The sequence below is a fragment of the Candida metapsilosis genome (genome assembly GCF_017655625.1).
Source record: "Candida metapsilosis strain BP57 chromosome Unknown scaffold1, whole genome shotgun sequence".
Lineage (NCBI taxonomy): Eukaryota > Fungi > Ascomycota > Pichiomycetes > Serinales > Debaryomycetaceae > Lodderomyces > Lodderomyces metapsilosis.
The window spans coordinates 2,952,659-2,969,455 of record NW_027138159.1 but is presented as its reverse complement, the minus strand read 5'-3'; the positions used below and the strand labels follow the sequence as shown (position 1 = coordinate 2,969,455).

General features: G+C 38.2%; 5 protein-coding genes across 5 annotated transcripts; 1 reads left to right on the top strand and 4 right to left on the bottom strand. All coding sequences in view use genetic code 12, as the record gives it.

Moving 5' to 3' along the window:
- Nucleotides 1–252: 252 nt before the first annotated feature.
- On the bottom strand, nucleotides 253–4,944 carry ZCF35 (Zcf35p; the record flags this gene model as incomplete). Its single annotated transcript, XM_067690050.1, has 2 exons — nucleotides 253–3,412; nucleotides 3,992–4,944. 2 exons carry the CDS (start codon nucleotides 4,942–4,944, stop codon nucleotides 253–255), a joined length of 4,113 nt encoding a protein of 1,370 aa, XP_067551339.1.
- Nucleotides 4,945–5,215: 271 nt separating this feature from the next.
- On the bottom strand, nucleotides 5,216–7,474 carry I9W82_001317 (FAA24; the record flags this gene model as incomplete). The annotated part of the gene is made up of 1 exon (XM_067690049.1): nucleotides 5,216–7,474. The coding sequence occupies one exon, from the start codon at nucleotides 7,472–7,474 to the stop codon at nucleotides 5,216–5,218; it is 2,259 nt and encodes a 752-aa protein (XP_067551338.1).
- Nucleotides 7,475–8,162: 688 nt separating this feature from the next.
- On the bottom strand, nucleotides 8,163–10,424 carry I9W82_001316 (FAA24; the record flags this gene model as incomplete). The annotated part of the gene is made up of 1 exon (XM_067690048.1): nucleotides 8,163–10,424. The coding sequence occupies one exon, from the start codon at nucleotides 10,422–10,424 to the stop codon at nucleotides 8,163–8,165; it is 2,262 nt and encodes a 753-aa protein (XP_067551337.1).
- Nucleotides 10,425–12,277: 1,853 nt separating this feature from the next.
- I9W82_001315 (tRNA splicing endonuclease subunit) lies at nucleotides 12,278–13,561 on the top strand (the record flags this gene model as incomplete). The annotated part of the gene is made up of 1 exon (XM_067690047.1): nucleotides 12,278–13,561. One exon carries the CDS (start codon nucleotides 12,278–12,280, stop codon nucleotides 13,559–13,561), a length of 1,284 nt encoding a protein of 427 aa, XP_067551336.1.
- A 6-nt stretch (nucleotides 13,562–13,567) lies between these two features.
- Nucleotides 13,568–15,652, bottom strand: I9W82_001314 (SKN1/KRE6 family beta-glucan synthesis-associated protein; the record flags this gene model as incomplete). The annotated part of the gene is made up of 1 exon (XM_067690046.1): nucleotides 13,568–15,652. One exon carries the CDS (start codon nucleotides 15,650–15,652, stop codon nucleotides 13,568–13,570), a length of 2,085 nt encoding a protein of 694 aa, XP_067551335.1.
- Between the last annotated feature and the right edge of the window lie 1,145 nt (nucleotides 15,653–16,797).

The following is a 16,797-nucleotide window of genomic DNA, read 5'->3' as shown; positions in this document are numbered from 1 at the left end:
TCTGGTGGCAAATAAATGAATGAATGATTTATTTATTTATTTATTTTTTTTGTTCCCTTTGGTAGTTAAATGATTTTTGAAATTTAAAAACTTTAAACAGGGTGAACTGCGTGTGTGTGTTTGAACCGAGAAAAATACAAAACAAAAAGAAAAAAGTTTCCCGAGATTTCCGATTTGGGTAAGAGCGAGAAAACCATAGCCGTGCAGAATAACGGATATAATTAAACATAATATTACAAAATAGATAAATATCTACCTATTAAAAAGTTTATCTAAGGGTAAATCATCAAACATCTCAGTATAATTGAAAAGATTAGGTTGAGGAACTTGGCCTTGCGGAGCAGCAACGCCTTGAACATTGCTCGTTTGAGGTTGATTTTGTGCTGCACCGACAGTCAGTTGTCTCCGCGTGTTTGATATTGGCTGCGAAGTTTGCATATTTCCATAATATGGGTTGGAGTGCTGAGCTTGAGGATTGGAACTGTTCTCATAAGGCAAGCATCCGTATCCAAAGTCACTTACACTGGCCTCGCTTACTATACCCGGCTGTTGCTGAAATAGATTGTTGTACTGTAGAATCCCTGTGTTTTGGTTGTTTGTTTTCAACGACAACATTTGTAACCAAATGGAATCGATTTGCTCACTATTGTCAAATTGTAAATCATCAAACCCAGAAAAGTATAAACCAGATGAATCAACGCTGCCAGGTGTATTTAGACTCAGTGATAGTTGATCATGGCTCCTTGAGATATCCACAAAGGGCTTATTATTGCTCTCATTTGTTGACTTTTCTTCTGCTTCCTTTTGGTTCTCACAATCACTCTTTTTGAACAATGATTCAATACCAACTTCTTGACAATACTTTTCAACATTGCTCTTCAACTTTTCCAAATTAGCTTCAACAAAGTCAACAATATGAGCCATTCTTTCTGTTGTGGGATTTGCGAAATCCAAACCAGCAATGTTAATCTCTTTATAAAATGCGGAACTGGTCACTAGCTTCAAGTAGTAGTTTTGAGATCTTGCAACCTCCCAAGCAAAAAAATACCTCTTACTCAAAATGGATATTCCAATCAAGCAAATCCGGCAACTTTTTTCCATGGCTGTGATAAAACGATTTAGCGAGGCGGCAAATTTTTTATCTTCTGGGCTCATCTCTTGGCCTTTCTTAATACTAGCCCGCGCTTTATAAAGAGAAAAGTTTGAGCGCACAATCCCAACGATACATATATCACTGATTCTTGTCAATAATTGAATAATGGAAGGATTAATAAATAAATCTGCCCCTTCTCCGAATATTTCTTGACTTTTTGTTATCAACGCAAAACAAGATACTAGTACTTCACCCATAGACAAGGTCAACATCTTCTTTAGATAATAGTAGCTCAATGTATTGTTTACTTTTTCGTAGAAGTTAAACAAGAAGCAATAGTTCAACATCAAAAATGAATACACTTTTAACAAACTTCCAGCCTTGGAGATCTTATTCATATGATATCTCGAGTTCTGTTCTTCCAAGGAGTGCATATAGTCTTCAAGTTTACCGAAAAGCTTTTTTGCACCTATTTCAATCGTATTGAGATGAGTTGTTAACTCCATCACCTTCACATCTCCTTGAACATTAGAATACAACGCAACAACCCGTTCAATTGGTCCACCAATTATTGTAGACATATAGGCAAATAACGAGGTTTGGTCGGTTTCTCTATTCCTCAGATTTGAATTTTGCCAGGTAAAGAATGGCGTCTTTGTATCATAGCTTTCTCTTCTAACCAGTACTGGCGATCCAAACAAGATCGCTGAATTAAATTCAGACAGCACAACAAAGTACCATATCTTTCTGTACAAATTTTTCATTTTATCATCTTTGAAATCAGGTGTCTTATCAGGCTCCCTATTCAACCCTAGCATGTACGACATGGAAACCAAGATGCTGTTTTGAATCTGACCATATCCTCCTTCTAAACCGTCTCCCTCCTCCGGAGCGAAAACTCTATAAAGTCGTAAAAATACTCCACATTGCAACATCGGAACACTCACTCTACCCAACCTCTCTAAATAACGGAAACATGTGTGTGCAATTTCAGCTGCACCAATTTCAATTTGATTCAACAAAAGAAACTTCTTCTCAGACTCATCTGGGGAGAGAATACTTTTGGAGAGGATTTTCTCATTGTAAAACCCTCTATTGTGGAATAAAGACAAGTAGGATAGCCTTAGCATGATAAACAAGATCCCAATTTGGGCAAAGTCACCTCGATGTAAAACTTTTACATCGGGTTTGATCTCTTCGTATGATTCTTTGCCAATAATATTTGCAATCGAGCTTCTAAAATCATCCTCAATAACGTAAGGGAAAAATGGATATAGCAAGTACATGAATCGGTTGATGTGCAACCAGATAACTCTTTTTGTTGGCATAAATGTTCGGATTTGTTCAATCAAAGTCATCTCGTGGTCTCTTAATCCACCCAAGACACTCAACTCCAATGCCAAAGTTGACATATTTACCGCACCAGGCGCTTCAGAAACGCTACGAGATCTCTCCTTAATCAACTTATCATCTTCGGAAGCTTTTGTCCTAGCTTCGAATCGAGAAACAGTACTTTCGTCATAATTCAAAGCACTTTTTAGCCTTTCATCTACCGGCTCCACAAATTTTTTCATAGGATCACAAGGCATCCCAAAATTTACGCTTTTGAAATCGTCCTTATTTTTTTGTTTCGTAGCAAAGGTCCTAAGCGCCTTCAACGAAGCACTGTTTCTAACCGAATATGACCAGGACAAGGGATACAAGCTTCTGGTTTTTGAGCCATCATTGCTGGAGTAAACTTGAGAATAAAGTGAAATCACATCATTGGGGTCACTATACGGATTGACACCAGCCAAATACTCCTCACGTTTGCAGACCTCGTCAAGATGAATTTCAGTTGTTTCAGATTGTTCAATATCGTAAGTATCAGACTGGTCCGACAGCATATCTGTAAGAGGCACATATCCTGGTCTTGCTTGCTCATGCGTCGTGAAAATCACCCCCTTGTAAGAATTTATGGATCTATTGTAAACAATATTCTTGTCTTTTCGTGACTTTGGGGTAGTATCTTGCTTTTTCCGAGCGCTTAATGGCAGGGACACCATCGATTCATACTGTTTCAACTTTGATTGAAGTTCTTCTAAATCGGACTTCCTCATGATCACACAAACATCATTGGATGAGCCAGGCAGAATGATACCATTGTTTCGTTGGTCTTTGTCGCTAGAGGAAGCTTCTGAAGATGCAGTGGTACTACTTTGGAGTAGTGAGACAGAGGTTGGCAATTTGCGTTTCTTTGTTGTGGTTTTAGCATCACCACCATTTTTCCTTGCTTTACCTTCTTCCCTGGATAATAGTCTCTGATCGTATACACATTGACTAGCAATGTTATTCTTGACACACATCAGACATGGCTTTCCTTTGTCACATTTTATTTTCTTCTTTCTACAAGGAAAACACACTAAACTGGGCCTATTTCTTTTTTTAATAGTGTGCCCCTCTGGTGTTGCGATTTCCCTAGATCCGTTTGAGCCGTTTTCGGGAGTCAGGAAACTAGTCATTGTAGATTCAGCCCTTGGCGTAGACTCAGACATAGTAATTCAGCACAGAAAACGAATATTATATTAACTGATGAGTCGACTTTGTTGAAGGATTTATTCTTTGCCTCTTAGATAAAACAGTGCCGTGGGTATTTTATTTTGTTTTCGTATTTTAAACAAAACGAAAGAAAAAAATAAAGTTAAAATGTTGCAAATCACTAATCCCTTAAATGCGGGTAACAAAAAATTTAAATCCGAGGCAATCGTGAAGATTGTTATCGAACATATTGCTACCTCTATTCAGCATTAAGTGCAGTGTGTTCACATCAACGTTATTGAGTCATCTCTAAATACACACAATCTATCCAATTCTACTTGCTTCACTATACTCTATCCTTAATTCCTATTAGTCCCATACGTGTTGACACCTTCTCCAAGCAAAGGTTCATCAACGGAAGAGGAAGTGAACTCACTTTCACTATCACAAATATCATCTTCGGTTCCATTGTATAGAAAGAACTGGACAAATATAGTAAAGTCCAAAGCCAAAGTACCCAATGATCCAGCTAACCAGGAGCTGTTTACCCACAAGTAATGCAAACTTGTATCTATCGATAAGATAGAAATGACATATGTTAAATTGCCCAAACATGCAAATAGGAAAAACATAAATGAAATACCTTCACACGATTTCCGTTCGTAGTTTAAAATAATTTGTGGCACTCTGGATCCCAAATATAAAACAGCGCATAGCCAACCAAAAGTTTGAGCTAGTGGATCAAATACAAGATCTTCAGGACGATGATTTCCACCAGGGTGTTTGCGACGTGAGTCTTTGACGTAGGAAATGTACCACCCTGCTATACCAGATATAATAACCAATGAGACCATTAAAGTGTTGAGTAAAGCAGTTTGCAATTTTGATGATCTAGCGCCTGATCGTATACTACCTTCCTCACCTCTAGTTTGTAAACTTGAGCTATGCGAATATGCAGACTCCAACACATCCTCATTTATAGGAGTTGCTGGTGATAAATGGGTGAAATCGGGCTTGATCTTTTCTTTATTATCGTTACCATCTCCATACACCAAGCATTGCCAAAGTAGAACGATATCAGCCAAAGTATAATACACAGCTAGCACAATCATTGTTGGTAGTAGGCCTTGCATGACTGCTCCTAATACATTAAACACATCTCCGGCTAACCATAATATAATAAAAGTTAAAGATAAACCTTCGGATGATTTTCTTGTAAAGTTCTCATATATCTGGGGAGCAAATACAATAATCCAGCATGCTAAAGATATGGAACCAGTTATCCCACTGATTGCTTGTTTGTCTAGTTGTATAGGGGTAAGTGGTGGAGTCATTAATGAAAGAACGAAAGAGCCTTTGGTCTTGAAAGTTTGATATGTAACCAAAAAGATTCAATTTGTTGTATTGGCAATTCGAAGAGCATAAAGAAAAAAAAAAAAAATAAAAAAAAATTGGAGAACATTTGGGAAGCGCTGCATAAAAAATGTCACTCAAGAAATGAGTCAATTTTTTGCAGCAAAAAAAAAAAAAATAGGGCACTAAAGTGGAAGTAAGAAGCAGAGACAGTAGATACAAAAAAGAAAACCATTTATTACTTATGTATACCTACAACTTGGCCATCTTCAATTTGGCTCCAACAATCAAACTTTGCTCAATCTCATACAATTTGTGAATAGCACTGGCAAAAAACTTCTGAGCAACTGGTCTTTTCAATTTGAAAGTGGGTGTAACAACATCCCTTTCAACCGTCAAGGGGTTAATCTCAATATGAATGTTATGCAACAACTCAAATCCATTCAATTGACCACGGACATTGTCATTCAAAATGTGTAAAAGTTTAGTCTTCACTTCAACTTTGTTCATTTGTGCCAACATTTCCTCCTCACTCATGCCAATTTTATTGATTCCAAATTCACTATTGAGAAATTTCAATCCTTGTTCGTAGTCTATTCCCGCTATTCCCACCAAATACGATTTCAATGAGTTTCCATGAACATAAAGTTGATTAATGATAGGATTGGCGGATAAGTAACGGTTTTCAATCTTTTCAGGGGAGATATATTCACCTTGAGCCAACTTGAAAAAGTTTTTAACACGATCAGTGATTGATAATCTTCCTCTCTCGTCAATATGACCTATATCTCCTGTGTGGAACCATCCATGTTCGTTGATGCACTTATCGGTCTCCTCTTGGTTGTAGTAATAACCTTTAAACATTTGAGGTCCACGCAACATGATTTCACCTTCCAACTTACCCGAGTCGTACCCCATATCTCTCACACCACGTAATCTCAACTCAACTGTTGGAGCAATGGATCCTGAAGTGCCTGGTTTAGAGTCATATTCAGTGGTGGATGAGACAGCTCCTCCAGATTCAGTCAATCCATACAATTGACGAGCACCAATATTCAAACTTGCTTTAAGGTAGGCCAACGTGGATGCTGCAACAGGTGCCGATGCAGTTTGCACCCATTTCAACCTGTTATAACCAATGGATTTACGCAAGTTAAAGTATGGAGCATAAGAGTCAAATCTAGAATCAAAGCCTTGCGGACCATCATGCTTTGCTTGCTCATTAAGCTTGTATTCAATAATTTGATTAACTCTATGTTGTTCAGTTTCATCTAATGCTTTAACTTTTTCTTTGATTAAACCTTCCAATCTGGTCAATAACCTAGGAACAATGGACATGTAAGTGGGTTGTAAAATCCTCAAATCGTCAATCATGTTGACAAAAGTATTGACACCCGTTTGTCCAACTGTAGTTTGAGGAAATCCTAAAGTATAACCACCTGAAAGAGCATATGCGCTAGTTTGCCTTTCGTAGATATGAGTTAATGGCAAGAAAATGAAGGCAATATCACCGCGCTTAGCTTGTGGCTCAATGCATGCCAAGAAGGAGATATATGCAGCTGCCATTCTGTGTGGAATCATGACACCTTTTGGTTTTGACCCAGTGGTACCAGAAGTGAAAGAAACAGTGAAAAGAGTATCTGGGCGTGGTGGCAACTCTTGAATTGGATTATCCTTACCCAATTGTTCAATAGCCAGCAAATCAGTAATCTCAACCTTCAATTCCTCTGCCAACTTGACCAAACTAGCATCCAAGTACCTAATTGGATCCATTGAAACAATGGAAATCACTGATTTTGCCTCCTCAGGGAATTTCTGTTTCAACTCGAGAACAGCTGCCACTTTGTCAAGAGTGCAAACAACAATTGGACTTTCAGTCGTTCTCAAAATGAATTGTGAAACATCTGGCCCTAAAGTATCGTACAAAGCGGTGTTTGTGATAGAATAAGCTGAACATGCCAAATCAGTCAAAACCCACTCCAATCTATTAACAGCAAAGATTGACACAATAAATGAGCAACTTTTCTCAATAATGTGGTCCTTATTATCACGAAGGTAATTTGGCACGCCATATGTTTCCCAATCTCTCAAGTGATTGACAACTTTCTTATGCGCTTCCAAATTCAAATCGAGATATTTGTTAGCGTTAAGTGATCTAATAATTCCTGCACCAATATTGTTTTTCTTTGCATGCACCTCCTTGTAGGTAAAATACTCAAAATGATTAGCCAGCTTTCTTGTTTCGTAATTGTAAGGTCTAGCTCCTACGCATTGGCGGTTTGCATAGGTCTTTGCCGCGCGATTGAACATTTTTGCATGAGTGTTCAAATCCGGGTGGATTGAATCAATTAATGATTGAGAATGGGCCTTGTTTCTGAAAGTCTCTGAATAATTGGCACTATTGTACCTATTCGAGTCGGGTCCTAAGGAAACTGAACTGAGGACATCTTCACCAAATGGCAATCTTGCAAATGCTTCCTTGGTGGTACAATCTGAATATAAACTTGACATTTGTTGATGATGGAGTAAGGACTTGTTAGCTTTTGAATGGAGGGAAATCAACCTATTTATATACACCGACTAAAAGAAAAATCTCCCGGACATAGTCATGAATAATATTTTTCAACTTTTTTTTCTGATATCTTTAGATCTGCAACATAGAATATTGTGATACAAAACTATAGCGTTTTGGGGTAGAAAGAAGTCCTATTCTGCATGTTGATGTATCGAGTGGGGTTTCGCAAATTAAGAACTCGCGACAATCGGACTTTGTTTTTTTGAGTGTCGCATTTCCACGGAAATGTAAACAAAGAAAGACCAAAGTAATGCATCATGTACGTCTAAAACTCGCCCAACCGGAGTTTGTATATATGTTACCATTCACCGTTGCAGATTTGAAAAAGAAGAAAGTGGGTTATTTATAAACCGAGACTTCTTTTTTTTCTTGAGTTTTCTCTTATGGACATAATTCACTTGGCGAAACATCCTAAAACGAATTGCGGAGAACAATAAGCGGAAATGCAATCACACCACCACTAAACGCAATAGAGTTTTCATTTCACTTCAGGGGCCCGAAAGCGTTTCATACATAAAACAGGTCTTTGTGATGTGTCAAGCATATTCTATTTGAAATGTATATATCCCCGGATAAGCACTAAGTTGTATACTAAAATCATGCACCAAAAGTAATACATTTGTCTTACAACTTTGCGATTCCCATTTTAACCTCGGCAAATAAGCTCTGCTCGATTTCATACAACTTGTGGATAGCGTCGGCGAAAAACTTTTGAGCAATCGGTCTTCTCAATTTAAAAGTGGGTGTAACAACATCCCTTTCAACCGTCAATGGGTTGATCTCAATGTGGATATTGTGCAACAACTCAAATCCATTCAATTGAGTACGAACATTGTCATTTAATTTTGTCAATAACCGTGTCTTGACTTCAACTTTATTCAAATGGGACAACATCTCCTCTTCGCTCATACCGATTCTATTGATTCCAAACTCTTCATTGAGAAACTTCAATCCTTGTTCGTAGTCAATACCAGCAATTCCAACCAAGTATGATTTCAATGAATTTCCATGAACGTATAATTGATTGATTATTGTATTTGATGACAAGTATCGATTCTCAATCTTTTCAGGCGAGATATACTCACCTTGAGCCATTTTGAAAAAGTTTTTAACTCTGTCGATAATTGTGATTCTTCCATGCTCATCAACAGTGGCAATATCTCCCGAATGGAACCATCCATGCTCATTGATACACTTGTCAGTCTCTTTTTGGTTGTAATAGTAACCTTTAAACATTTGCTCACCTCTCAACATCACCTCACCTTGCAATTTACCAATATCATATCCCATGTCTCTAACACTGCGCAATCTGTATTCTGCAGTTGGAGCAATTGATCCACAAGTCCCTGCTTGTGCATCGTATGCGCCAGTACAGGTTATCGCAGCACCAGACTCGGTTAACCCATACATTTGACGAATACCCATATTCAAGCTTGCCTTAAGATAAGCCAAGGTGGTTGCAGCTACCGGTGCGGAAGCTGTTTGAACCCATCTTATCCTATCGTAGCCAATGAACTTGCGCAAATTTTCATAAGGTGGATATGAATCAAGAGTGGCATTGAACCCTTCAGATCCATCAAACTTGGCTTGTTCGCGAAGCTTGTACTGTATGATTTGGTTAACTTTGTGTTGTTCATCCGGCTTGAGCTCTTTAACTTTCTCCTTCATCAAACTCTCCATTCTAGTCAACAACCGAGGTACAATGGACATATAAGTTGGCTTTAAAACCCTTAAATCATCAATCATGATTGAAAACGTATTGAGACCAGTTTGCCCAACGGTTGTTTGTGGGAAGCCTAATGCGTATCCCGTGGAAAATGCAAATGCACTGGTTTCTCTTTCCAACAAGTGTGTCAATGGAAGAAATATATAAGCAATGTCACCAAGTTTAGCTTGTGGTTCATAGCTAAGGAGGAAAGTGATGTACGACGAAGCACTTCTATGGGGGATCATAGCGCCCTTTGGCTTTGAACCAGTAGTACCAGAAGTGAATGAAATAGTGAAAATAGCATCTGGTGATGGTGGTAACTCCTCAATTGGGTTGGCTTTACCCAATGCCTCAATAGCCTGCAAATCAGTAATTTCAACCTTCAACTCTCTGGCGATATCAAGAAACTTGTGGTCAAGGTACTTGATTGGGTCCATCACAACTATTGAAATCAAAGCCTTGGTCTCTTCAGGGTAATTCCTTTTCAAATCGAGGAGAGCCTTAACTTTGTCAACAGTACAAGCAACGATTGGACTTCCAGTCAAATTCAAAATGTACTGGGACACATCTGGACCCAAAGTGTCGTACAATGCAGTATTAGTAATGGAGTATGCAGAACATGCCAAATCAGTCAACATCCATTCCAAACGATTAACAGCAAAGATGGATAAAATGAATGAACAACTTTTTTCAATTATACGGTCCTTGTTGTCACGGAGGTAGTTGGGGACACCATAGCTTTTCCAGTCTTTCAAATGGTTGGCAATTTTCTTATGCGCTTCCAAATTCAAATCGAGATACTTGTTAGCATTAAGTGATCTAATAATTCCTGCACCAATATTGTTTTTCTTTGCATGTATCTCCTTGTAGGTAAAATACTCAAAATGATTAGCCAGCTTCTTTTTATAGTAGTCATAAGGTCTAGCTCCTAAACAAGGACGGTTTGCATAGACTTTTGCAGCATGGTTGAATAACTTTGGATGAGTATTCAAATCAGGATGAATCGAATCAATCAACTTTTCAGAGTATGCTTTGTTTCTGTAAGTTTGAGAATAGTTGGCACTGTTAAACTTGTTTGAATCAGGTCCTAATGGAATTGATTTGCTGACATCCTCTTCCGCAAAGGGTAATCTTGAGAAAGCAACCTCAGCTGTGCAATCGGTGTATAAACTAGACATTGAATAAATTGTTGAATAGCATTATAGGGGTTACCTTTGATGACACATTCATTTACCTTTATATATACTTCTAGGAATGAATAGGATATATCCCCTCACAAGTCAAATCGTTCAATTTCAAAGTCCGAAAAGGCATAAAACCACAAAATTGAAAACTGGGGTAAAATAAAATAAACCATAATGTCTACAGAAAAGAAGGAGGGGGAGGAGGTGAAATAGATAATTATTTATCTACAGAGATAGTGAGGAGGAGGCATCATAGTTGATACAGCCAGGTGGTGTTGCTCTAATCAATTCATCTTTCTTTCACAAGGGATTACAGTGAAGCTCACTCATTTTCACAGTGACTACTCCGTGGTTACCACCTCCTCAGTGCCATTTGAGGATTAAGGTTTTCTTGTGGTGGTTCGCTAATCCTATACCTTACCGAAGCGAGTATAACCGCCACTTTCCGAATTTCTAAATGGTTTTTACTTTTTGGGTTTTGATAAGTGAAAATACCCCGCCAGTGATTATTCTTGAATGATTATTCCATTGTGTAATCTCTCCTCTTTTTTTCATATCTATTGCTATGTAATTGATTAGTCATTATGTATGTGCTATATTACATAATATTTTTTTGAGAGGGACCCACGTGATCTAAAAAAAATCCTGGCTGGCTGTTTTACCAGTTGTAAAGAAAGCAATGCATAGGCTATCGTCTAACATGTTTCAGTAGACAATAGGTATAGTTACTTGCAATTACTGAGCATAGCACTGGAGAATAATGTAAGGATATAAATATCTCTCAAACGGCTTGCTCAACCTCAGTCTCTCACTCCAATGTATTAGAGGCTACTCAGTTATATTCTCCAACATCGTCAATACACCAAGCCAAACCCGACTGTCATAAGCAAATCACATTCACCACATATTTGTCCCTTGCGTAACAAGATGAACGAAATGGCCATAGAATTTCCAGTCCCACTTTATCTTCACATCTTTTTTGTATGTTGCAAGTTGATGCTACTCGTTGCTATGGTGCAAATCGTCTGCTGAGAAAAATTACCCCGAAGTCTTTCCATAGCTGGTCTTGGAGAAGAGTATACCCAAAGTTTATAGTTTGTGTGTAGTTATTTTGCTTTTGCATTCCGTTAATGTTGATGATTATTTGATATCAATGAGTCTTTGACAAAACAAGTCGTAGGTTATGATATCATACCCCTGTATGTTGTAAAAAAGTGATTGCTGTATGCCATGACGAGGATTGCCGAATCACTGGCAACTGTGAATCCCAAAAAGTGTCACACGATGCCAAAGAGCAGCAGCCACCAATAAGCTTCCTTCATGTCTTTCTCTTCCTTTCCAAACACTTATTCACATGCTGAGCAAACCTCCCACCAGCAATCTTACGCCCACAATTCTCACAACTAAAATATCTCGACGTCTCATTAGTCTTCAACTTTGTCTTATCTTGTCCAAAAATATCCTTGTTTACATCCGTCAGCTGATTGAAATTAACAAGTAATTGGTCAACTTGTGGATCAGCAACTGTGTTGTTTTCCATCATTTTGTAGTCGCTGTAGGTGTTGATTATTTGTTGTTTAATGATTTTCGAAATCATGTCATTGAGTAATGATTCCGTCTGAGAAAAGTTAGTCTTTGAATCTCATGAGTGGAAAAAAAGCTTCATTGAAGCATTTGTCTAATAACATACTAATGCATTATAGGTTACTTGTGCTTCTGTCATACTCGTTTCAAAAGCGTTGAGCCAAGAGGAGTGTATGTCGAGATATTGTCGGCCACAAAAGAAATCAAAATCATCGCATGAAATTTAAAACCTGCATCAATCTTTCCAACCTCCTCCAAGACCCATGTCAGACATAGATGATGATGAGCCACCAACAGCTACATCCGCCAGTCAAGCCATTAGCCACCATGATATAGAAGACGAAGTCCAGGACTGGAAACTACTAGGCAAACGCGCCTCACAGCCAATTACATCATCATCGGCAATTCCCAAACGTGGTGAAAAGGAATTCGAACCCGATGGAACAACGGTGCAAAACAAATCACTACAGGAGTCTCAACAAGCAATGTTTGATGCATTGTCAAACATACGTGGCCACCATATTAAGCATAAATTGATTGGGGTCTGGGTACCGAAATTGAATCAGTGTGTAATTTTGCAAATTCGTGGGAACTTCTTTAGAGATATGGGTATTGCTCATGGGCCAGTTATGTATTTGAATCAATATGAGACAGTGTACTTAGTTGAAAGGGGAAGTTTAATTGCATACTTGTCAAATGAAGAATTCGAAACTCGGTTAGATGAAGGAAAATCTGACTTTGATATTGAATCCAAGCTCTGGGCATTGGATTTAGAGTACTTGTACTGCTTAACTAAACTCGATATCCTGCAATATCAAGTCTACGCATATTTGAAACGGTTGGGGTACATTTTACAAACTCCACTGGTGAAACCAAGTATAATTGAAAGGGGCAAAGTCAACTTGCCTACCTTGGATGTATCATTTTGGCTATTACCTCGTAAATGGGGCATCCTTGCATATCCGGCATTACATACTTGTCATTTCAAAACAAAGAGTTATTTCAACTTCACCAACATTTACAAAGCAATAACCATAGATAATGCGCCAATAATAACCACTAGTTCAAATGAGAAACTACAAATTACTTATAATGTATGGAGACCTACGCCTTCATTTGCGAAAAAGTCACCACCTTATCCCGATTTCCAATTGGTTGTTGTTGATTCATCTAAAAGCACATATTATTTGTCTCTATCCGAGCTACACAATTTACAACTGCAACTCCAAGTAAAACAAGTTGAACCATTTGCGAAAAAGCCACCCAAGAAGCAACCACGAGTTGAGTCCAAGCGCCAAATACGAGCCAAGCAACAAGCAGTGCGCCAATCAAAACTAGACAAGTCGATCCAGTTGAGGAATGAGTATTGGAAACGCCGCGACCTGGGATTCAAACAAGGCTCATCACCAGTCATTGTTGCCGTGGTTAACCAAGGAGTAATCAATTTCATTAATTTATCAACGGGTAATTTCAATTGCAAGTTTAATAAAGATGATTTGGATGAGATATACCCAGGTAAACCACATTCAATAATACACCATGAGTGATTGTTCTCAACACCCTGTTAATTTATTCTTTGGAAATTTGTATCCACCATCTTCAAACGTAGTTAAGTTCATATTCTGATAAATGTTGAGGTGCTGTTGAATATAGTCATAAGTTGGATAATCAGCAGGGTCACAACCGACATTCACTGCATCTTCAGGCTGATATACTCTCACATAATCGACTCTCATTTTACTAGGAAATACCAAACTTGGCCAATTTATATATGCCCATGAGTTTGAAATACCCAAGTTCATAATTATACTGATTGGTTCTTTTGGAATTTGTCGCCATCCTATATTACCATTGGGGTGTAATGTCGCCGACTTCATTGAGAACGTAGGTGCATCACCAACAAACCAAGTAATGTATCCATCTGCATCATCATTCAAATACTCATAGCCGAATTTTTGGAAATTACCAGCATTTGCACCAAATTGGTACCAAGTAGTATTCAACATGGTGACTCCCGAGACTGCTTGTTGGAATGGCCCACCGGCATACGTATTCATCAAAGTTACTGAAGCATTGTAAATTTCAATGAAATCGTAATCGGGCATATACCAAATATCATAAGGAGCAATTTGTAAAGATTGAGAAACACGACCAATTACACCATGGATCTCACCTTCTAATGCATCAATTTCCGGTGCGCCTCTGCCTACTCCTGGGTTAGGGTGTGATTCGCCTGGACATGTACATTTATTTAATCTTTGTCCTGGCAAGTATGATATTCCATCGGGTGATGATTGATTAGGGGTGATTCCAACATCACAACTGTCATATGTATATGGCCATACACCTTCAGTAGTAGCCAAGTAGCCCGGTCGTCCTAGGTTTCCCATTGACCATAAACCAGGCCATAATCCAGAAATGTCTCCATAGCCAGGCAACAGGGCCGAAAACTCCAATTTACCTTGAGTAAAACACATTTTGTTCCAAGATTGAACCATACCGGAGCGATAGAACAAGTTATGATTCTTAAAAGCATCCAATGTTAATTGTAAAGTTCCATTTGCCGTAGTAACGGCATCTGGATCATACCATTCGAGATCTTGAGTTGCCGCATAATGGAAATCAGGAGCCGTAAAGAACTGATCATCGCCGTCATAGAAAGTTCTTCCTTCAGCATTAAACTCATCTGAAAAGACCAATTTCCAAGTTCGTCCATCTTGGCCCACATTAGTCAATGCTTCAGCTGGAGTATCAGGATCAACCAAATCTTGACGTATTGCACTCAACATGGGGTACTCATATTGAGTCAAGACTTCATGCACCTGTGGTACAAATTTCGGATTGGCATTGGCAAATGTCAATACTGGAAACACAATGAAAACGGCAATTGCCGCTAAAACCATAACTAGTAAAGCAAGTACTCCATTGAATGATCTACTATCCATATGTTTCAAATCATACAAGAACCGATTGCGATTGTAATTAGCATCCAAAACTGGATCTGGATTGTGTAAATAATCATCTGGTTCTTTTTCATCTATACTTAGTGGGAACTGACTAGCTGGGTATCCGCCAAATGGAGAGAAATCATTATCGTATGATGGAGACGATATTGAATTACTCATTTCATCGTCGTAGAGTAAGCTTGATTTCGATAGTTGCATCGAATTTGTTGATTGTTTTGGGTACCTGTCATAAGCTGGAACTGTTGGCGTTGTTGTTAGTAAATCCAGACCTGGTCTTGTTCGTGACGGCGATGTGCTGGTTAGTAGTGGTTGAAATGATCGGTCTCTTGGAAGTATAGGTGATTGAGAATAAGTCGATTGCAATTCATTTGAATCAGGATATCCCCTATGGTGGTCATCGTATTGGCTATGTTCTTGATAATTGTACTGATTCTGCTCTTGTGCTTGGAAACTTTCATCTTGTCTGTTGTTACCCGATTGGAAGTAGAAAGAGCCCGAATCTGTCAGACGTGTTGGTGAATATTCATAACTGTCCAGATGTTGTTGCTGATATTGTTCTGGCTCAAATGGATTCTGAGGTGGAGATTGAGATCCCTCATGTAATCGCTCATAATACGCATCGTTATCTTCATTGACCAAGTTGATTGTAGGTTGAGTCAAATCACGCCTCATATTGCCAAACGCAGCTACCTCCCTCTCTATTTTAACCAACTGTATATTCTTTTTTCATCTTTTCAATGCTTTCCCAAATTATATATACTAAAGTTTTTTACTTCGTTGCAGAATCATACATCTTACCTTTTTTGGTTTTCTTGGTCTTGGCGGGTAGGAAGTTTCTTGGGTTGCAAAAAAATAAATAATTTTTTTCTTAAAAGTACAAATAGAAAAAATAGTTTGCTTAGCTGGCTGCTTTGGCTTTTGAGTTACTTGGACTGGAAATAAGAGATTGAATTGCTTGGGACAAAGTGATGGGTAGTTTCCTGTCAAGAGGTTGATTGTGAGTTCAAGATATTGTGTGTATGACAAGTACCAGTTGCAAGTTATTTGAAGTTATTGTTTGCCGCGGGACAATTCGTCACCTCATCTCATTCAAAAGTGAGACCTTTATCTGCAACACAGTGGAGCTGCAAAAGACAAGTACTCATGTGTATTCTTCTAAATAGCTGCAAAAACAATATTGAGTGTATCTAGTAGCAATGTGATTTCTAAACATTTTTTTGTGCAAGTCTTTTCATTTTTGTTTCGTACCAATTCGCCCTACCTTTTCGTACTAGCACGAAGTGTGTCGAGCAGGTTTGAGATTTTTAGGTCGGACAGGTGTGAAAAATTTAACGCGCACTAGTAAGGATAAAAAAGAAATGGTGTTTCAGCATCCGCCTCTTATTTTTTATAGTTTGCTTTGGTAATGTATTACGTAATGAAGGTTTTTCCATATTTGGAAGAGAATAGTCCTGATTTAGATTAGTTTCAATAAGGTTTTACTTGGGGATACAAAATAGAGGTTTTTATTCCAAGATGCAAGATGTTTTAAGTTTCGATCAATGGTGTGGCTGTTGTCATAAAATGAAATTTGAAACACGCGTCTATATTGTAAAATAGGTAAAGGGTAATAATAATAATAATTCTGTTTAACAAGACGTGAATGTGTGTGGTATATATATGTTTTTTTCTTATTTTTATCAATCGTACGTCATTGGTTTGCACTTTATTGCGGCTTTGTTGTTGTTGTTGTTGCTGTTGTTAAACAAAATTTCTCAAGTCAAAACTTCGCCCCCTTCTTGCCTTTGTACAATACAAAAAAAAAAAAACACAAGAAA